Source organism: Grus americana, chromosome 5 (assembly GCF_028858705.1).
Source record: "Grus americana isolate bGruAme1 chromosome 5, bGruAme1.mat, whole genome shotgun sequence".
In the NCBI taxonomy this organism is placed as follows: domain Eukaryota; kingdom Metazoa; phylum Chordata; class Aves; order Gruiformes; family Gruidae; genus Grus; species Grus americana.
The window spans coordinates 34,789,177-34,809,002 of NC_072856.1; the positions used below are offsets into that span (position 1 = coordinate 34,789,177).

The 19,826-nt window shown below is 41.2% G+C and overlaps 2 protein-coding genes across 2 annotated transcripts in view; one reads left to right on the forward strand and one right to left on the reverse strand.

Moving 5' to 3' along the window:
• The first annotated feature begins 1,263 nt into the window (after window positions 1-1,263).
• SRP14 (signal recognition particle 14) lies at window positions 1,264-4,980 on the forward strand. Its single transcript, XM_054826282.1, has 5 exons — window positions 1,264-1,368; window positions 1,914-1,986; window positions 2,607-2,719; window positions 3,806-3,838; window positions 4,128-4,980. Exons 1-5 carry the CDS (start codon window positions 1,345-1,347, stop codon window positions 4,215-4,217), a joined length of 333 nt encoding a protein of 110 aa, XP_054682257.1. The 5' UTR covers window positions 1,264-1,344; the 3' UTR covers window positions 4,218-4,980.
• A 1,066-nt stretch (window positions 4,981-6,046) lies between these two features.
• The window catches only part of EIF2AK4 (eukaryotic translation initiation factor 2 alpha kinase 4), a 40,632-nt gene continuing 26,852 nt past the window's right edge, over window positions 6,047-19,826 (reverse strand). Inside the window, exons 28-39 of the mRNA XM_054826283.1 lie at window positions 19,595-19,765; window positions 18,851-18,985; window positions 18,616-18,723; window positions 17,736-17,864; window positions 16,047-16,133; window positions 14,676-14,788; window positions 13,051-13,109; window positions 11,752-11,849; window positions 10,431-10,499; window positions 9,775-9,819; window positions 8,522-8,646; window positions 6,047-7,301 (exon numbers count right to left, since the gene is read on the reverse strand). Coding sequence (XP_054682258.1) covers window positions 7,247-7,301; window positions 8,522-8,646; window positions 9,775-9,819; window positions 10,431-10,499; window positions 11,752-11,849; window positions 13,051-13,109; window positions 14,676-14,788; window positions 16,047-16,133; window positions 17,736-17,864; window positions 18,616-18,723; window positions 18,851-18,985; window positions 19,595-19,765 — 1,194 coding nt within the window. The 3' untranslated portion in view covers window positions 6,047-7,246. The remainder of the gene's footprint in view (window positions 7,302-8,521; window positions 8,647-9,774; window positions 9,820-10,430; window positions 10,500-11,751; window positions 11,850-13,050; window positions 13,110-14,675; window positions 14,789-16,046; window positions 16,134-17,735; window positions 17,865-18,615; window positions 18,724-18,850; window positions 18,986-19,594; window positions 19,766-19,826) is intronic.

Genomic DNA, 19,826 nt, shown 5'->3' on the forward strand with positions numbered 1-19,826 from the left:
ATTATGAAGTGTTTTATGTATGAAACACCAACCCCACCGTGAGAAGGTATTTCAGTTCTGTCCAGAACGCAGTCCTGAGCTCTGAAATGAACAGTATGAATTCCTCAAGGGCTCAAGCACCTATCAGCCTGAGAGTTTTCCCTTTTTAGCAGTAAGGCATTATCTTCCACTTCTGTTAGGTCCATGGAGGGAAAAAAAAAATCAAGTTTCCTAGTGAGAAACATGAAAAGGCACTAGATCAAATGCTGCTTCTGTGTGTTCCCAGCTCAACCTGGGATGGGCAGAAAGCTCCCTCTTTCCAGAATCCGCCCCTCTGGAGCTTCAACTCGCCCCACGCAGACACAGTTTTCCTCATCGCTGCTTCTTGTACCAGCTAGAGATCTTGTTCATTTAGCCTCAAATCACACCCCTCGCCCTGCAAGCCTTCTGCCAGCCATACTCGGCCGCCAAGACCCTTTACACCAGCCATTTCAGCACTTCGCTGGAAATGACTGCCGGTTGCACTTCTGTTTTCTCGGGAAACTACTGCGGCGGCTTGCGAGATGTTCCCAGGGCCTGGGGATGCTCCGGCACACGCGACTCCCAACACCCACCCCAGGGAGCGGGAAGCAGGGAGTCAGAGCCGGCTTATGACCTCCCCCCCCGCCACTTGTGCGGTGCCAAGGCAAGCGTCCCGCAGCCACCCGCCGGCGCACCGAGGCCTACTCGCAGGCCGTGGCTGGGGCCCCGAGTCGCGGCCGGCGAGTTCCGTGAGGCCGCAGGGATGTGGCCGCCCGGGTGAGGCAGCCACGGGCCTGCCGCGGTGACGCAGGGTTTGAGGAGCCGAAGCCCTGGTGCCGCTCCTCCAGGCTGCGCGCACAGCCGTTGTTCGCCTGGAGAAAACCCCGCACCGTGGCCGTTACCGGACAGCCGGGGTGTGGGGGCGCCTGTGTAACGGCTGCAGCGCCGGCCGGAGCGGAGCGGAGCCCCACAGATCAGGCACCCCGTCTCGGATCAGGCACCGGCTGCTCCTCCCCCGGGGAGAACGGAGGGGCGGCGCAGGGCACGGCCCGGGCCCGCAGGCCACCTCCCCTCCCGCCTTCGGCCACGGGGCGGGCAGCGGCCGCGCGGGGCTGACGTGGCGCTCCCCTCCGCAGGGCGGGGCCTCGTCGCCGCGCCCCGCCCCCTCAGCGCGACGCGCTCTCGGCCCGCTCCGTTCTTCCAGCGGCGCGAGCGGCTTGTGGGCGTTGCCGCGTGCGCGGGCCCGCCTCGTGCCGTGGTGCGCGTGCGTCCGTGCGTGCGCGCGCGCGCGCGCGTGGGTGTGCGTGCGTGCGTACGTGCGGCGCTTCCGGCCGGCAGAGCAGGATGGTGCTGCTGGAGAGCGAGCAGGTGGGGCTGCCCCGGCCGGCCCCGCGCGGGAGCCGTGGGCGTGGGTGGCCCCCGGGGAGCCGGACGGTCACCGGCCGCGTGGGGTGTGCCCCGTGCCGGCTGCGGTGGGAGCGAGGCCCCGCAGTGCCCCGCGGTGCGTCAGGCCCGCGCAGGGCCGTTCCTTCGCCTGCCCCGGCGGCGTGGAAGCGACGGCGGGGGAGGGGAGCGAACATCGTTGTACCCGCTGACTTGGGCGAGGGCGGGCGGGCAGAAACGGCCGCGGTGGGTCCGGGGGGCTTGGGCCTCGTTTTACGGAGCAGAACCTCGGGCTGGGCCGTTCCTGGCCGGGGCCTCGTGTCCTCCAGCTTCAGCGTGGGGAAACCCGGGAGTTCTTTCCTTGGGGCTTATCCCCGCGGAACGGGGAGAGCCCGGCCGGTGGTAGCGGCGCCGCCGGAGCGAGGCAGGGGCTGCTCCCCGGGCAGAGAGTGGCTGGGCTGCACAGGGAGCAGCCATAAGGGCCGATGGTGGTGGCCTCCAGCCGAGGATGGGGTCTCTTTCTCTTGCAGTTCCTGACAGAGCTTACCAGACTCTTTCAAAAGTGCAGAACTTCGGGGAGCGTTTTCATAACGCTGAAGAAATGTAAGTCTTAAGTTTGCTACTGGAGTAAAGAAGGGTTCATCTAAATCAAACTTACAGTGTTGTTACCGTGTATTTTAAAAGATGCAGTCGTAATTCAGCGTGTCTGAAAACAAGAGTAGTTGTATGGACAAATCGGTCATCTCAGCTGCAGTACTAATAACCTTGAAGTAAGACTGTATTTCAAACTGCAGGAAATGTTGGGACTTTGCAATTATTAAATAATAATTGGAAATCCTTAGATTTCTATAAAAGGAGAATTACAGCGTTGCTTTTGTGTGTTTATGTTTCTCTGCTTTTTGGCTAGCTGGCGCTACTTGAGAAGTCAAGTGTCCTAGCCTGCAGTTTGACATACATTTAAAACATACTGCTGCTGAAGCAGGCAGTTCATACAGCATGTCAGGGGAAGGATTTACGTTTTCTTCCTGGGCAGCTGTAGTTATGGAACAGATCCTTGTGGGGTTACAGCGGAAGGTGTCTGTCAACAATTTGGCAGCCATGTCAGTTCAGATAGCCTTAAATTCCAAGGTGTTTCACAGATCTCCTCATGGGCAGTTTTTAACATCTCATGTCAGGAGACGTGGTGATTTTAGTGAATAAACATTCTCTGTCTTCCAATGCAGATGATGGCCGAACAAAACCAGTCCCACGCAAAGGCCACGTAGAAAGTTTTGAACCAGCAGACAATAAGTGTCTTCTAAGAGCAACTGATGGAAAGAAGAAAATTAGCACAGTGGTAAGTGACAGCTTTGGGTTAGAAAGATTAGTGGCCCTACTTGTCTCTTATTTAATGCCCCATATTTTAAGTGAAATTTGTCTTTACATGAATTTCATGAGAGCTACCCTCTTCATTCCAGAGAAATCATACGGTAGCTAAACACAGCTGAAGCTGGGATGCTGAAGCGTTACACTTACGTGAAGTCTTAATGCTTACGCTTGGCATTACAGATGGGACAGTAGTTTATGGTTTTGCTCTGTATGCTGGATTTTGCTTCAGAGCAGTATTGCAGGACAGCAGAAAGGGACCCTGCCTGTTTCTGGCAACCTTGGCTGTTGTGTTTTGAGTCGGGTGAAATTGTCTGGGGGGAAGGGAAAATCTGCTTCTGGAGATGTGGGCAGAAGAACCCAGGGCAGATATGAGGACAAATGGTGTGGCTCCAAGGAGAAGAGAAGTCCTGCACACCTACAGTTTGTCAGGTGACGGAGAAAGAGGTCGTTTCCTATAGACCTCGATGCCATTACTAAATGTTCTTACAACCCAGGAACGAACTGAATGTTCTCAGACTGTGAAACAGTAGGAAGGGGATCCGTGTTTTCTGGCAAGAACATGTGCGCATGGGTAGACTCTTCTAAGCCTTTGAGCTATTTGTATTACAGGAAATGTTAACTAGAAGTTGAAAACCTGATGTGTGTTTACTTTGAATGAGAGATTAGGAAAGGCTTTAGCTGGCTTCAGCTCTCCTCTGTGATGTAACCCAAGGAAAAATGTTACTTTGAGAAATAGTTGAGAGAATCTGGGCTGCAACGTATTTTTGTGGCCCTACAAGTAAATAAAACCTTTCTTCGTGTTCTTCCCATTTGAAAACACATGGATTTGGGATGAATGGCCTCCAGGGAATTTTGTTAATCAAGTAAAGAGTGTTCAGTTTTCGGTGAAGTCCTATGATGTGTCACTACAGCCTGCCCACCACTGAATGTGATGAGTTGATCCAACTGCTGCTAGAAAGACTAAGTGGGCACTGATGGGTAAACACTTACTGATACTTGGTTTTGTAATAGAAGCCACTGTCTTCTTGGTTAACCTCCAGTATTGCTTTTGTAGGTGAGCTCAAAGGAAGTAAATAAATTCCAGATGGTAAGTTTTGTCTGCCTTTTGTCTTCCTTTTCTCTAGGTATTGGGGAGTGGTCAGTAGGAAGCACTGGACAGCTGTGAATGAGTTGATTCAGTGCTGAACTGCCATACAGATTAACCTTAGGCTACCCATCTATCTGCATTTGTTTAAAAAAAACACCAGTGTAGGGTGCAAGAGCATGATTCTCTGAGAAAATGCAGATACCTATCCATTAGCAATATGTAAAATGTTACCTCTAGTGTATTGTTACTTAAGTACTTGTTCTTTTAATTGTTCCAATTGTTGTTTCAGGCATATTCAAATTTGCTGAGAGCCAACATGGATGGCTTGAAGAAAAAAGACAAGAAAAGCAAAACCAAGAAGAGTAAAGCAACACAGTGACAGAAGAACGTCCTACCATCACTGTAACAGACTTGACCCTTGCTCAAAGCAAAGTCCATTTCTTTTTGAGTTACCACTTGTCTTTGGTTTTCCTTCCAGCAGGATACTGGGATGCAATCAGTACTTTTGTTTAAACTGGGAGCAGAAGGTGCTTTCTATGGATTGTTGTATGGCAGGAGTATTTACAGGGTTATACTGAAATAGCTTTACACTCAGCTGCCAACTAGTTTTGTACTTCCACTGCTGTTTGTTTTGTATTATACAAGCGAGCAGTGTAAAACCTGTTTGGGAGGGTCACACAGGGTGAAGAAGAGAAATGCACCATACCAGGAGCAAAATAAGACTGGAGCAGGGGTCTCAGTGACAGATGCCCAGTTTTATAGATGAACCTCAGTAGTACTAGGGAAAGTGGGTGCCAACATATTACTAAGAACAGCAGCTTTCCTGTTTCTGTCTTACTTTGAGGGACATGTCTACATGATGCAGTGCAGATACCCCAACGGCAGCCAGCGCAGTGCTTGAGCTGTTGCAGAGCCAGGCAGCTGTGCCTGTGCTGATCCAGCTGTGCTGAGCCTGGTTCAGGGTGGGGGGAGGGCAGGACTCTGCATCATGTTCCCTTCAGACATGGCTTAAAAATGCTCATGTCATCTAAACTTTTTTTTAAAGCTTCATCCTTCAGTATATTCTTAAAGTAGCTCCTTCGTATGAGCAGATGTAAAAGGTGAATACTTAATTGTTACTATTAAACACAATGAGAAATGGATTTGGTTGTAATGACTGACGTGACTTGTCTTGGTGAATCGCTAGGAACAGTATGGTTATCTGTGCCTTTAGGACTGACTCCCCTGATGCTACTTTGTGTGTTGCTGTTAAACTTCCACAGTTCTCAGAAGTTCATGGGTTTGTCTTTAAAAAGTTACCTCTTTACATATTTTAACTTTGCCCTCTTTACTATAAGAAAAGGGCAGAAAAAGTATTTCTTAATGCAGCGAGCCTGCAGTACTAAAGGCAATCATTTGAGTTAAAGAAACAGGAGTAAGCTGTTTAAATAGAAGGTACCAGGTGGGGAAGGAGGGTAAACACTAGTCTGTTTCCAGAAATCCCTAACTCTTCTGCATATTCACTCCAGTATTATAAGTAGTTTGATGTGAAATGCAATGCAGAGTTAACTATGGCTGCTGTACCTCATTGTTTTGGGTTTGTGTGGCAAGGTGTTGGTAGCGGGGTGGGCTACAGGGGTGGCTTCTTTGAGAAGCTGCTAGAAGCTTCCCTCATGTCTGACAGAGCCAATGCCAGATGGCTCCAAAACAGACCTGCCGCTGGCCAAGGCTGAGCCCATCAGTGATGGTGGTAGTGCCTCTGGGATAACAGAGTTGGGAAGGGAAGGAAAAAAAAAACTTAGCAGCAGTTTTTGCAGCCAGAGAGAGGAGTGAGAAGATGTGAGAAACTTTGCAGCTGTCAAGGTCAGTGAAGAAGGAGGGGGAGGAGGTGCTTCAAATGCTGGAGCAGAGATTCCCCTGCAGCCTGTGGAGAAGACCATGGTGAGGCAGGCTGTCCCCCTGCAGCCATGAAGGATGATGGTGGAGCAGAGATTCCACCTGCAGCCCATGGAGGACCCCACGCTGGAGCAGGTGGAGACACCTGAAGGAGGCTGTGACCCAGTGGGAAGCCCACACTGGAGCAGAACCTGTGGCCCTGTGGCAGTCTGCTCCTAAAGGTCTGCACCGCATGGAAGGGACCCATGCTGGAGCAGTTGCTGAAGAACTGCAGCCCGTGGGAAGGACCTACATTGGAGAAGTTCGTGGAAGACTGTCCCCTGTGAGAGGGGAAGAGTGTGAGGAGTCCTCCCCCTGAGGGGGAAGGAGCAGCAGAGACAAGAAGTGATGAACTGACCCCAACCCCCATTTCCCATCCCCCTACGCTGCTGGCGGGGAGAGGAGGGAGAGAATTTGGGAGGATTGTTGAGCCCAGGAAGTAAGGGAGGTGTTTTTAAGTTTTGGTTCTACTTCTCATTGCTCTACTCTGTTTTCTCGGTAATAAATTAGATTAATTCTTTTTTTCTAAGTTGAGCCTGTTTTGCCCATGATGGTGAATGATCCTCTCTCAGGAGCCTTTCATTGTATTTTCTCTCCCTGTCCAGCTGAGGGGGGGAGTGCTAGAGCAGCTTTGGTGGGCACCTGGCCTCCAGCCAGGGTCAACCAACCACACTCATCTTCAGATTTGCTCAACTTTACTTTTCCTGATGGGGTTGTGTTAGCAGTTTAGCTTCAAGAAGATAATTACAAGATTTCCATCATTACTGTGACTTTAACTTCAGGCTTAATCTGTCTTAGGTCCTTCAGGTCTGAAACAAGTTTTTCCTGTATCGGGTCTTACTTTACCTCCCAGGAAGCTGCTGCTTGATTTGAATGCAACAGTACAGGCAGGGCAAGCATAGGCAGCCAAGCTTGCAACTCCCTCAGCTTAAAATCTGTCTTTTATACAGAAATTAAAACAGTAGGCTTAAAAAAACCCTCAAAAAACCCAAACAAACCACAAAAAGCTTGTAATACATATTTCCAGAAGGCTCAGTAGCCAAACCTTTTATTACACAAAAACCCTTCTTCAAAAAAGTTTAAAACCAGTTGTTAGAGTTGAAGATAACTCATTCTCTCTAATCCTTGAACGGAGTTTCTCATTTCAGTACTACTGTTGCACGTTGACATAAAAGGCATTCTGAAACTGTATTTTTTTTTTAAAAAAAATTAGTTTTACACTCAGACAACTGATAATATCTTTTGTGGCATAAGGGGCAAGAATTACATGATAACTTGTATCTGTGGCTGTAGTCAGACTTGCTCCTTAATTGTGTATAAAACATTTATTTCCACTTTTTGATGTAAATTTACAATTTTATATTACACATGAAATTCAATCTGGACACATAAAAAGGCAGTAGTTGCCTGTTGCATTATTACAGCTTTTTGAAATTCCTTTTGACAAAACACTGTTGTCTCAGTAAAAGCATCCCATAAAAGATGCTTTAAGCACTAAAACAAAACCTTGTATTCATCTCGGTAACTGTACAGGATAAGCGCAGGAACCCTGCGGAGGGAAGGAAAAGAGACAATTTTTAAACTTTGAAACTGCAGATCCAAAAAGCTACACTACCTGTGGCAAATCTTAGCAATAAGCCAATAGCAAAGATGGAGTAGAAAAGGAGTAGGTCTTAGTTCCTTTGGCTGTGACTGAAATTTTCCCCTTCGTTCTCTTTCCATTTATCTAGCCTGTTTAGTTTTCATTCAGCGATCTGAAGGCATATGGCTAAGCAGTGTTCTGTGTGTGAGCATCAAATGGGAAACGAAGACTTCATCAGGGACTGCGTTACATTGTATAGGATATTATTCATATGTAGTAATTGGGTTCTGTTGCTCACAGTCTTGCAAGCCACAGGAAGAAGAAGAAAAAAAAGTTTCACTTGATATTTAATTCTTTTAGTAAACATCAGTAGCAATGAAGCAATTTTGGTGCATCTCTAAGAAAAAGGAATCCAAGTCAATTTTTAGTCTCATTTAAAGGTTAAGTAGTACCTTCAGGGTGAACATAGGTTTAAGAAAATGTATTATAAATGAAACCCACAATAGGACATAAATACCCAGGTCATGCTTAACTGTACCACTACCTGCAAGAGTTGAGAATTAGAAGCTTAAAACTGGATGTGCCCAGAGTGTTTCTGCCTTGCCAGAATCCAACAAGGAGACTACGAGTTGAACATAAATGTTTCTATACTTAGAAACAGGCTTTAATGTACATGTTGGGAGAGCAGGCATCACGTTTGCTTAAAGCTGGGCAGTCTTGTCAGCTGTGCCAGATTCCCATCGTATTCCTTCAAAGCAGGAGGAATTAAATGTGTTCATGAGTTTTAAAAGGCAAGCTGTGTCCCTCCCTTGAGAAAAGAGACTTACTATGTAGTAGAATAGCAGTATACCTGAATGTATATAGTATATAGTTGTTTGCTATTCAATTTTATGAACAAAGCAGCAAATGAGATAACAGTGGGAACACATTTTTTAATTTCTTGAAAAGGCTTATAAAAATGAAGAATTTATGTGGTGAAGAATTTACATTTTACCACAAGTGAGGATTAGACGACCAGTAAACTCTTCCCATAGCACTCAAGGGACTACACACATTTCCTGAATATTTCTTTTTTCCTCAGGGAGAGGGAAAGGGAAGACAAATTAAGAGCAGCTTATTTAGTAAAGTTCGAATGCAGGAAATACTTGAGATGTTTTATGTACAATGTAAGAACTTAATAAATTTACCTCTTTTCCATTTTGATACTGTAAATTTCATCACAAATTGCTTGTAAGTATGAACACCTCTGTTTTGGCCATCGTGACATCAGTTGTCTCACAGTAGCATCAAAGGCGTGTCTATCTCTATCAAACTAAGAAAAATTGACAAGGAACTATGATCTAGTTTTACATTCTCTCGTGAAGGCAGTACTTCTCCCGCTAAGATTCGGTCTTCTAAACATTGTGTAATGTCAATGCTCCTTAATTAAACAGGGTGCAAACAAAATTCATATGAACAACATGTGCAACTTGATTTTTAATTTTTTTTTTTTTTAAAGAAAATGTAGTAGGAATTCAGTCATCAGTTTCTTAACACAGATAGTTTAATGATAAAAAGGCATACACAATGAAATCCAGTTTCGCAATGCTGGATAGAATATGAGAACTGTGGTGTAACTGTGGTAAAAAGTGAATGATGCAACTGATCGTGTGCACTTTTTTTTTTTTTTCTTTTTAAAGTAAAAGGTGATAAACTATCTCCATGATTTGAATAGACTGGGTGAACTAAGTATTTTGAAAATATTTTCAAGTGTTTCACTGAGGTCTGATTACCAGAGCAGCACTGCTTCAGAGCAGCGGACGTAAAGTATGAAAGTACTAAATCCACTTCCAGGCAGGATGCCATTCTGGAGTTTTTTTTAGAGGCTGGGGAAGCATCCATCTCTCTAGTTAGAACTTCTGACTTTAAAGCTATTGCTGGCATTGGAGGAAAGAGCAGAGCTTTGTCTTTGGTGGGTTTCCCCCCCTCCATTGAGCAGTTTCCGAGTTAAAGGTGTCAACATAATACTTATACATCCCTTTTTATCTTGGCATCACTAAGAGATGTTTCAGCTACTGTACTCAAAAAAATTGCCTCTGTATTTTGGGTCTTTCATTAACGGCTTCAAGAAACACCTTCATTGAAACTGCTATTAATGCTTATTGGTTTCTGAAAATGAGCAGTAAGACAATCTCAGTTAACTGTTCATGGGAGAACCCCCCCCCAAAACCACAACAGAGCTTCCTAATGGTGTCTTGTATAATGGGCATTTGACAAAAGGATTTTTCTAGCCTCAGTTAAGCTCCTTAGGTAAAAAAATCCTTCTGAGTTTTAAAACCTAATTCAAACTCCTTGAAGGATAAAAACTACAATGGGTGAATTTTACATTCCACTTCATTAGGAACAGATTTATCATCTAGTACTCAATTAAGAGTTGTAACAGCAATACTTAATTGCTTACCTCTAATGATAAGAAGTGTATCACAGTTGCTTTTGGCAGATCTACCTGTAAAAATATCATCAAGAAATCAATACTTAACAGTTCTTCTGTTATCAGTTTGCCAACTAGAGATTAGCTATACTGAAAGGAGTCAGACTTTTTGATTTCCAAAGAAGCACTCGTGCTGATAGAACTGGGAATTTACCAGGGTTTTGACCATTTTACACAAAGTGTTCATGACATTCTATTATGGAAAGTTCCAAACAGGCATAGGCATACAGGCAGTATGTTTCCTGAAAAGCATTTTCAAGTCTTTTGTGACATGGTCAGTGAAGTCTAAAAGCTATATACAAACAAAAGCTATGTTGGTTTAAATGCAAGAGCAAATCTAGCAGGACCAAGTTATTAAATCTACCACAGTAGCTAGCATAAGTACAGCCTAAGTATTCACAACTAAATACTTGGGAAATTTTGTTCTGTGCAACTGTCCCATACACACAATTTGAGATACTTTTCAAGTATTACAGAACATGCCATGGGTCTTATTTAACCAGAAGTTTTGTTCATTTGGTATCTCTAAAGTGAGGCTACTGGCAGTAGTTTGTTCCAAATAGCAACTGCATCATCCAATTCAATTAAGAATTTAAAATTAATTCAAGCTTCTGTGAAATACTTACAGCTAAAATCTCAATCTCACTTGTTTTCTGTTGCAGGCTAGAAATGAATGTCTGAAGTCTTGTTTGCACCTGGCAACAAAAGATGGGCAAAAGTAAAATATACTGCTTCTGTGACACAGGTTTGGAACACTTATCTTCTATTTCATAGATGGTGAGAACAGAAGAGGCTGCTTCTAACACAAGAGGTAGAACTACATCATCTTTAAACTAAAATTCACATTTAATATAATTTTCAGTAACAATTCCACAATAATCCTTGATGAGTAGACAGGAAGGAGACTGGGGCTGAGCCGCTCTTGCAGCAATGGTAAAGACTTGATAATACTGGTACTGTACTAAAGCAGACAGAACTGCACGTTACAATGTGAATTATCGCATGCGTAGTTAAAAATTTCCTTTCTGAGTGTTAGATAACTTTTCAGAGGAATGTGAGAGCCTGTGACTGGATACAGTGAATCACCTCTAGCTGAAGGGGGATGACTGACTGGAAAGGCAAACCAAAGTACGGGTCATGCCTTGTAGAACTTTCTTCCAGAGCAAGCCAGTGATCCTGCAAAGGTAGCACTTCACAAATGTAGTTGCAGCCTCACACTACATTGTCTTTTGTACCTTGGAAAGATGCTTTTATATGTATCAAAAACCTGAAAACAGCAAGTCTGTTTAGCTCAAAGCTCAGAGAATAGCATGCACTTCTTTATTTGGGTTCCAAGAACTAGTTACAGGGGGGACTTTTTGGACTGAAAAGACGGTAACATTACAATTCTGTTTTACCATGTACTCTAAATATCTTGAGGCCAATAATCTGAAGTGAGCAAACTGACATTTGTTTCTAGCATCATTTAATCTTTTCCACAGTATTACAACATCACATTTTAAGCAGGGATTCTTGTTTTTTAAATCTGCAATTTTTTCTTAGGCCTTTAGTTTGAGACAACATAATGAATTACATGGAGTATCTGATACAAACATATTAAAAATTAAAAGTACGCTGAACTTGCACCTTTAACACACTTCAGCATTTACTAAAAGAAAAAAAAAAAAAAAAAAGAAAATTCCAGAACCATGGTTCCTACTAAAGTAAGATTTCTAATATATGGACAATGATGGCTGAGCCACAACCATGTCACAGATAATCCCCAAGATCCAAAATGTTAAAAGAAATGGTCTTTGCATTCAACCTTTTGTGTTGTTCATAGTCTATTTTATGAATAAAGAACAAACAGGATGTATTTCTGTAAGTCAGGTGATAGTGAAAATATGAATTCTACCATTCCTGAACTTCTAAGGATCACTTCTTAATACTTATTTGATGTGTGTGTACCTGGATTTCTTGACGACGCCTGGCGCTGGCAGATAATTTTTCAGGAGCTATAACACTAACGTTAGGCACTACAAGAGTTCCATGTGATTCAAATGCACCTAAAATGCAAATATATAGTGTTAGATTATACTCTTTCTTTATCCAAGTAGCAGCAAGAAACAGAAAATTCACAAATATTAATAAGCTAAGATCTGTATAGTACAGGGTTCAAAAAGCAGCTAAAAAAGCCCAAAGTCAGTCATGTAGGTAGGACAGTGAAATATGTGCATGTAAGGTCTCAGATGCTGACTTCTGACTTTGAAGGACTGGTTGGTAAGACTAAGAAATTTGGTATTTTACATCAGCATCCCCTGAAACTAATAAAAGGTTCCAAATGGTCTGCAGAATTTTACAGAATAATGTATCATACCTAATATTAAAAAAATAAAAAAAGAGAAGCTATTACAAGAATGAGGCAACTATTTAATGGTCAGTCTCATAGCACAGTCAATGACAAAACAAACAATAAACCCCAGGTCCCAGGTCCCCCAAATAACAAGAATTAAAATTTGAAATGGTTTATTTTGAAATCCAAATTGCCACTTCTGGTAATCACACACACACAAACAAAAACCCCACCCAAGTTAAGCATCGCCACCTCTCTCCCTCACTGTTATGCAAGGGGGGGGGGGGGGGAAATGTTTCTTAAAAAAAAAAAAAAACACCAAAAAAAACCCCAACCCACCAAAACACCACCACTACCACACATTGTATCAGTACTTAAGAAAATAATTATCAAAAATGCCAAATTTTATCCCCACAACAAGTACTTAATATTGTTTTTATATACATACTTCTGTTATCAGACTTATTGCAAATCTGTAGCCAGAAATGTAAAGGCATTTTCATTTGAAGAAAAAAAAAAAATCTTAGGTCAATGTACATTGGACTTAACACTGTAACAATCACAGGCCACATCATTTTTCATCAAGATGACATTTAATTTCTCCTCAGCTAGGAAATGTTTGTGGTTTTTGGCTTTTCCCCCCTCCTGAATCACTGCATCAATGAATGCTTATATGGGGAATATGTTGGTCTGAGCACTTATTTTGTTAGTCTGGAGAAAATTTCAGTTTTAGATCACCTGGGACAACATTTCAGATTAGGAAGAAGTGTCTCTAAACCAGAGGCACTGCTAAAACACATTTTCTTGCTCTGACTTTACTTTTAAGATTTGTGTTCCGGCAATATTTTCTTATAAAACAGTTTTTAAACAGAAAGAAAAACAGTTTGGGAGTTCTATAACTAGAGACTAAATACCTGAAATATTAGTAAATGATCCCTTTTGATTTGGTACTGAAAGATTATCTGAGGTTTCTCTAAAAAGAAACAAAGACAGATAGGGAAACAAATTTACAATAACGAAGAAATACTGTAATAATACATGGTCTCAGATTATCATACAAACATAGTTATTTCATTCCAACAGATAAAAAAAAATTATGGAGACTTCCTAGCACATATGTGCAGATTAAATTCTATTCTGGAACAGACAGGAAATCATAGAGAGTTACATTACAAAATCAGATCTAGAAGTAATCTTTAGGTTTCCTATGGATACAAAAAAATGTGCTCCCTATCATGCAAGTGTGACTTAGATCCTAATACTAGAATACACTGTAAGATTATTATCTCTAAGTTAATAAATTTAATCTACAACTTCTTACAGGTTTCTGAGAGATACTAAAGTATCAAAGTAATAGTTAAGATCACACACATTCAAAGAAGCTTTCAATAATTCATTTGGATCCCTTTACGTTCCACATTCTGGCTTCATTAACGAAAAAATCTGCCAGTGTTATTACAACCATAGTTACTGCATTTCTTTGTTTAGTATTGCCAAATATGGGGTTTTCTGTATTTTGTTCTCAGGATCTAGAAATAAGGTAACTTTCAGAAAGAATTATTTTCTCTCACAGCTTCTAATAGATGCTGTAGATCTGTCACAGAACACATGAGAATCAGGTTAGTTGTGAAGTTAAATGCCAAGAGTGGCTGAGGCCAGAAAAAGGAGAATGAAGAGGTGAGTGGCAGGAGATGTGAGCCGCCTGCACAAACTGATGTTCGAGTTCACCATTTCTCAGCTTAACGACTTCCTTCATTGTTAGGTCCATTCAGAAATACTATATACATCAAACCTGTTAGTTTCTGGATTCTAGTTTGTGTGAATAAAGCCACGTCTGTTCCCGCTGCCATTACATACATACATATTTACACACATGTAAATATATACAACGTGTGTAATTTACAAAAGGGATATGTGTGAATAATGGCCATACTGCTTATGCACACAGGTGTGACTGTAGCCTCTCTGGTGCTTTCCATACTACCTTCTATCAGTGACAAGAAATAGTAATTTCAACAAAGATAAGATGATGGGATGTTGCTGTGTACCCTGAGTCTTTGCCAGGCGCTACTTTCACTTGTAAGTATGCCAAAGCATACAGGCGTGCTAGAATTACACTTCTTTTACCATATCAACGCTGTCTCAGAATGAAAGGGATTTGCTGCTTTGATTCTTTGATTAGACAGTACACAAACTTAATGGACTTCTGGTCAGTAACAGGGACTTGCAGGCAGCCCTGCTGTACAAACAGTACTAGTGTTCTATTTGAGCTAGGTAACTGTGTGGCCTTTTCATTTATGAAGCGCTACGGATGTTTGAATGTAACAGCAGCTAGGGAAATCAGTCTCTCTCTCAACCTCAACAAAATTCTATAACCAAGCCTTGTGCTTTCTTTTCCCCTCAAAAGGAATTCAAAGCTCTTATTCTTTATCGAATAAAGTCAAGGTTTACCTGAGCATATTTTAAAATTATTTCATTAAAACAAACATACATTCACTTCTGATTTTGACTATTCACATTGACATGTTATGCTACTTACCTACTAAATCTTTCGTCACAGATTTTAGTTTTCAGTTTCTGGATCAGGTGATCTACTAAGTCAGATTCTAAAATCCTTTTCTCCGTCTGTCTGTCTTTCTCAAAGGATTTCACCTATGATGTAGTTCAGTGGTTCTTAAAATGGCATATGAATAAACCTCTTAAATTTAATCAAAACCAAACTGGATTATTCACCCGTTAAAGGTACAACAGTCAAAGGGAGGCAGCTATCATCATTACCAATCAATCACTGCCAATTAAATCTTTGATTAGATTTTTTTTTTTTCCAACTGACTAATTTCCTCTGCATTCCCAAAGCGTAAACTAGCTTGGCTATCTGTATTTAATATGTGGCAATAATTTTTTTAACAGAATGGTTTATAGGTGCAAATACCATAGTAATGAAAGCATATTTGGGTTTCGGCTTTTTTTTTTTTTTTTTAGTTATGGACTTATTCCAAAATAAGGCTTGCCTTTCAGTTTGCAAGAGTTAGCCTCAAATGTTCAAAACTTAGAATTCTGCTCCATCTTTCCTGGGAAGAGATTAATCAGTACCACCACCATTCACCTCATTAGCATGTTTCATTGGTTTTGCTTCAATAACGCCATATGTAAAAGAACGTTCTGTAGTAGTTTTGTTGAAGATATATTGCATTCTCATCATCAAAATCTACTCGTTCATACAGTTATTGCACAGTTACTTGCTATCTCTGTTACAATGACAAGGAGAGTGAATAACAAGTGAAAAATATTTTAGTAATGGTCATTGACTAGGTAACATGGCCACGCCAGATGCTGTCAAATGATTACTTTTTTCCAGTCAAAGAATAAATCTTTATTCAAAGAATAATGATATTTTTCCTAATGATCCAGAATCAAGAATATTTTAAATCTTCTGTAAAGGTATCAGAACCACAGGCTGCAGACAGAGGCGAGGAGCGTGGTTCAGACTCTGGCCATTAGAACTACATGGAGTTTTTTAGATTTACATTTTAGTTTTTGTTTTGTAACATGTAAAGCTGTCAATTGGAAAGATGACTGAGTCAACTAATTCATTTTGTAGATTCAAATAAATCAGAGACAACAAAAACCTTTTTCCACTTAAAGACACTGATGACTAACTCAAGCAATGTTTGCACTCGTTTTCAGACATTCCCAGATATTGAAATCAGTGAGTAACAATGTTATGGAGGAATAAAAAGCAGGCTTCTTCAGAAGATCTTTCTACTACTTTGCAGCTGAAACTGTATTTACCTGAATTCCATATACTTAAGTATTTTTTTAAGATCATTATTATTTTCAATAACAGAAATGTAGAACAACAGATTATAAATATGAAGTACGATTGAGCGTCCTTTGGTTCCACACTTACCTTCACATGACTTCCTTCTTTATCTGACACAAGCGCCACATATGTAATCCCAGAGCATCTGCAATATTCCTGCAGTTCTTCCTGGGACTAAAATGGGAAGAGGGGAAGGGCAATGGGACAGAGATTTGAAGGATTATAAAATGATCACTTAAGTAATCAGAGTTTCTCATCCTTAATTAAAATAACTTGATATGCAGCAATTACACTGATCATGTAAGCTTCTGAGTAGGGAAAGCTTTATTAACAAGTCCAGGAGGTGAAACTTCATTATGCATGTATTTACCTACCTAATGCTCCTTAAAAGTTGAAATCTAAGTCTACACTAGACAGAGAGAATACCTAGGCTCTGCAGTCCTAGTGCCCACATGGAAGGGCTAGCTGGATCTAGAAGTGCAGGGTCTAGAGAAAGGTAAAAATGTCCATCAGTTACCAGCCCGCTGCGTCCAGCTTTCAGTAGCAGCTCAGTCCTGCATAACTAGTACTCTGTCATCAAAGCTGACTCCAGGTGGGTTTCATGTAAACCTGAGGCTGACTGACATCATTCTCAGTGCTGAGCTTCCTGAAGGGCTTGCTATGCTGACTTAGCAGCGGCTTGCAGGGCAGCATTAAGCAGAAGCAAGAACTACCCACATCTTCATTCCTTGAGAAACACAAGGAGAGAACCCAGAGTGATCATAGGAAAAACATAACGATATGGATTTTTTCAATTTTGAAGGACTGAAACTGTCAGAAATGTTATGGAAAAAGATTACAAAAACCATCAGCCAATTAAGTGAGTGAGCTCAATACTATCTGCTGTGCAGCACATGACTCTGAATGGGCAACTCCGTACTGTTTCTTTTGTTAGTCACAAACTGGCATACTTGAAGGTGAACCAGACTCATAAACCTCAGGTAACTGCCACTACTATTAAAAGGGACTTCAGCGTTGTCACGTAACTCACTACTCCAGTGAGGTAGTAGTGGTTAAAGGTCCACTTGGTTTCAACTGGAGAAAAAAGGGCACAATTCAGCTTGCCACTCCTTCTCCTTCCTACCACATATCTCTCCAAGCACTACACTACGGGATCCCGTAGTGTATCTAGTGGCTCAGTTCACTCACTAATCTATGTTTCTAACAGTAGAATGATGGCAATATTCCCTCTGAACCTAATAGTCTTCAGCCATCTGAATATATTTAAAAGTTGATGCTACCGTTCTGTTCCAGACTTGCCCTTTATTAAAGATTAACTGATTAATTCAGGGATCCTACTTGCAGCCCTCATTGAAAGAAAAATTTGTGGCCTTCACTGGTACAAAACATGCTTCTGCTTTGAAGCATCCTCACTTCACTTAATTAGAGCTAACTGGCCTCATTTTAAATTCATTATGCGACTGGCCCCCTTGATTTCAACAGGCCTCAGACTCCACACTCGATGTATAATTGGGGAAGGTCATTTAATTCCTCTGTGCTCTGAGAAGCACATAAAGATCCTCCATCACACTTTTAAGTACTCTGGGACGTACAGAGGAAGAATGCTGCAAGGCCACTGAGACTTTCTTAACATTACTGTATCTCAATAGCACCCTACATGCTCAGTTTATGAATCTAACTCAGTAAGAACTAGAAAAAATTGAAAAAGGATGGTCTCAGGCCGCACTAATCTTAGAAAACAAGAATATAGTTAACACATGGAGATAGAAGTTCTACCTGGGACCAGTCATACATTATTTCAGCTGGAATTCCTGCAGTCCAGAGTTTCTGAACAATATTGATCGCTCTACCCGTTGACATCTGACCAACACTTACAACCAGCAGGTCACACAAGCTGACAGAAACCTGAAGGGAAAGTAGAAACAAGGGGGACAATATTAGCCACCATTGCCCCTTCATAAGGCAGCTAAAAGTAACAAAGAAGCATAAATATGTTTTTCAAAATGCATCAAGTTGAAAAAAAAGTGGTAGATCCACCTCTTTTCAGAGCCACAATCTACCTAAGCATGCCTGAAAGTTGCTGAAGCTTAATCTTTGACAAAAAGCATCTGCACACCCTCAGCTTGCTAAGTATCCCAGCCTATTTTGTTCTTTCTTTCCCACTCTGCTTAGCAGTGTTAATTTATTCTTATAAAGAAAAGTTAACAAAATACACATTCCACAACCAAGTGAAATTGTGTGAGATTGTACAGAGCAGTCCATTTTCTGAAGTTTCCTTCCATCTCCACCGTCTATACTTTTATAAAGGGAGAAGTGGTAGGGGCAAAGTGACACTTACTAGCTAAGTATCTACAGGTGTACTCTTCCATCTGAAACAATCCATAGCCTGAGAAAAATGCCCCATTTAAATTAAAAATGAAAGGGTATAAGCCTGAAGATCCTCTCTCCCCCAAATTCTTATTTTATTAAATAATTCTATGTAGAGAAACACAGAAGAAAACAGGTCATCTTGATGTTTGCTGTTTCAGTATGGTGTTATTTTTGAAACACATGTGAACATCTTGGGTTTTGCCCATCTGTGGCTACAATTAGGTTCCTGAACTGGCAGGTGTAAACAAACAAAAAAACCCCTCCACCTCCCGAAAAACAGACTTACAGAATCCTCTGCACTGGAAACAGCAGCAGTTATTTTATCTATAGCTATGCTGACTCCAACAGCTGAAGGAACTGGTCCTGCCATCTGCGGTCCTCTGAATTGTGGAATCTCAAAACAAGAAAAAAACAAAATGGAAGACTCAAATAGTTATCTTTGCAAAATTTCACAAGGTTTTTTTCGTTTTCTCATATTTTTTAAAAAAAATTTAAATTCATTAAAGTAGATGAGCACATACCAGATGATCATATCTGCCCCCCGCAGCAAGAATTTCAGGCACAGTTCTTTGTCTTCTTTTGATGTATGCTATGAACTGGAAGATAATACCATTGTGCTGCTGTATTTTGTAAACTAGTCCCAGATTTATAGAAACCTGTAAAATAAAAATGAATATGTGTACAAGACCTGTACCAATACTACCAGTTAATACAATTAACTTCCTATTAGCAGCATGGATTGAAAACAGTGTTGTCACATAAGGAAGACATATGAAAACACTCCTTATCTCCAAAAATTTAAAACACAATTAAAAATAAGGAAATGATACTTTAACCTTAAAACATCCCAAGAGACTTATAGCACAAAACCTAAGGCCTCCAGGAAGGTGGAGGAGGAGAGGCCTTTAGTAGTAATCAGCTTTCTGTATTTTTAAAACATTTATGGTTTGTTTCAAAATTTGAAATTTGTGTTCTAGGTAATGCCTACAATCTTAGCTAAAAAAAAAAAAAGTCAGCATCTATGTGTCATTAGATAGAAGTTAAGCTAGAGATTTCTGCCTGGAAGAGGTCTTATTCTTCAAACGTGTCTTTAAAAAAAAAGAAATTAAAAAAAAAAAAAATCAATGCCAGTATTATTACTTGCCATCAAAAGACACTTTGATGTGTTTTTTCTGTTCTAAAATATCATTACTTGGTTTCCTGGCAAATTACAAGCCCCAACAGCCTATAAATCCATTAATTTATTAGCAGAGTATTTTACAAACCTGAAGTTTTATTCCAAGTTGCTTTAAGAGACCAATGATTTCCTCTAAATCCTTCATGCCATGCTTCAACAGCTGAGTGACACCTGGCTTTTGTTTTATCATTGTGTTTAAAAATGGAAATACATTACTTGCTTCTCCCTTCTGCTCAATGAATCTGTAGAGTCGAGAAAGCTAAAAAACAAAAATAAAATAAAACCCATAGGTAGCGCTACTGACAGCGCTCATAATACAT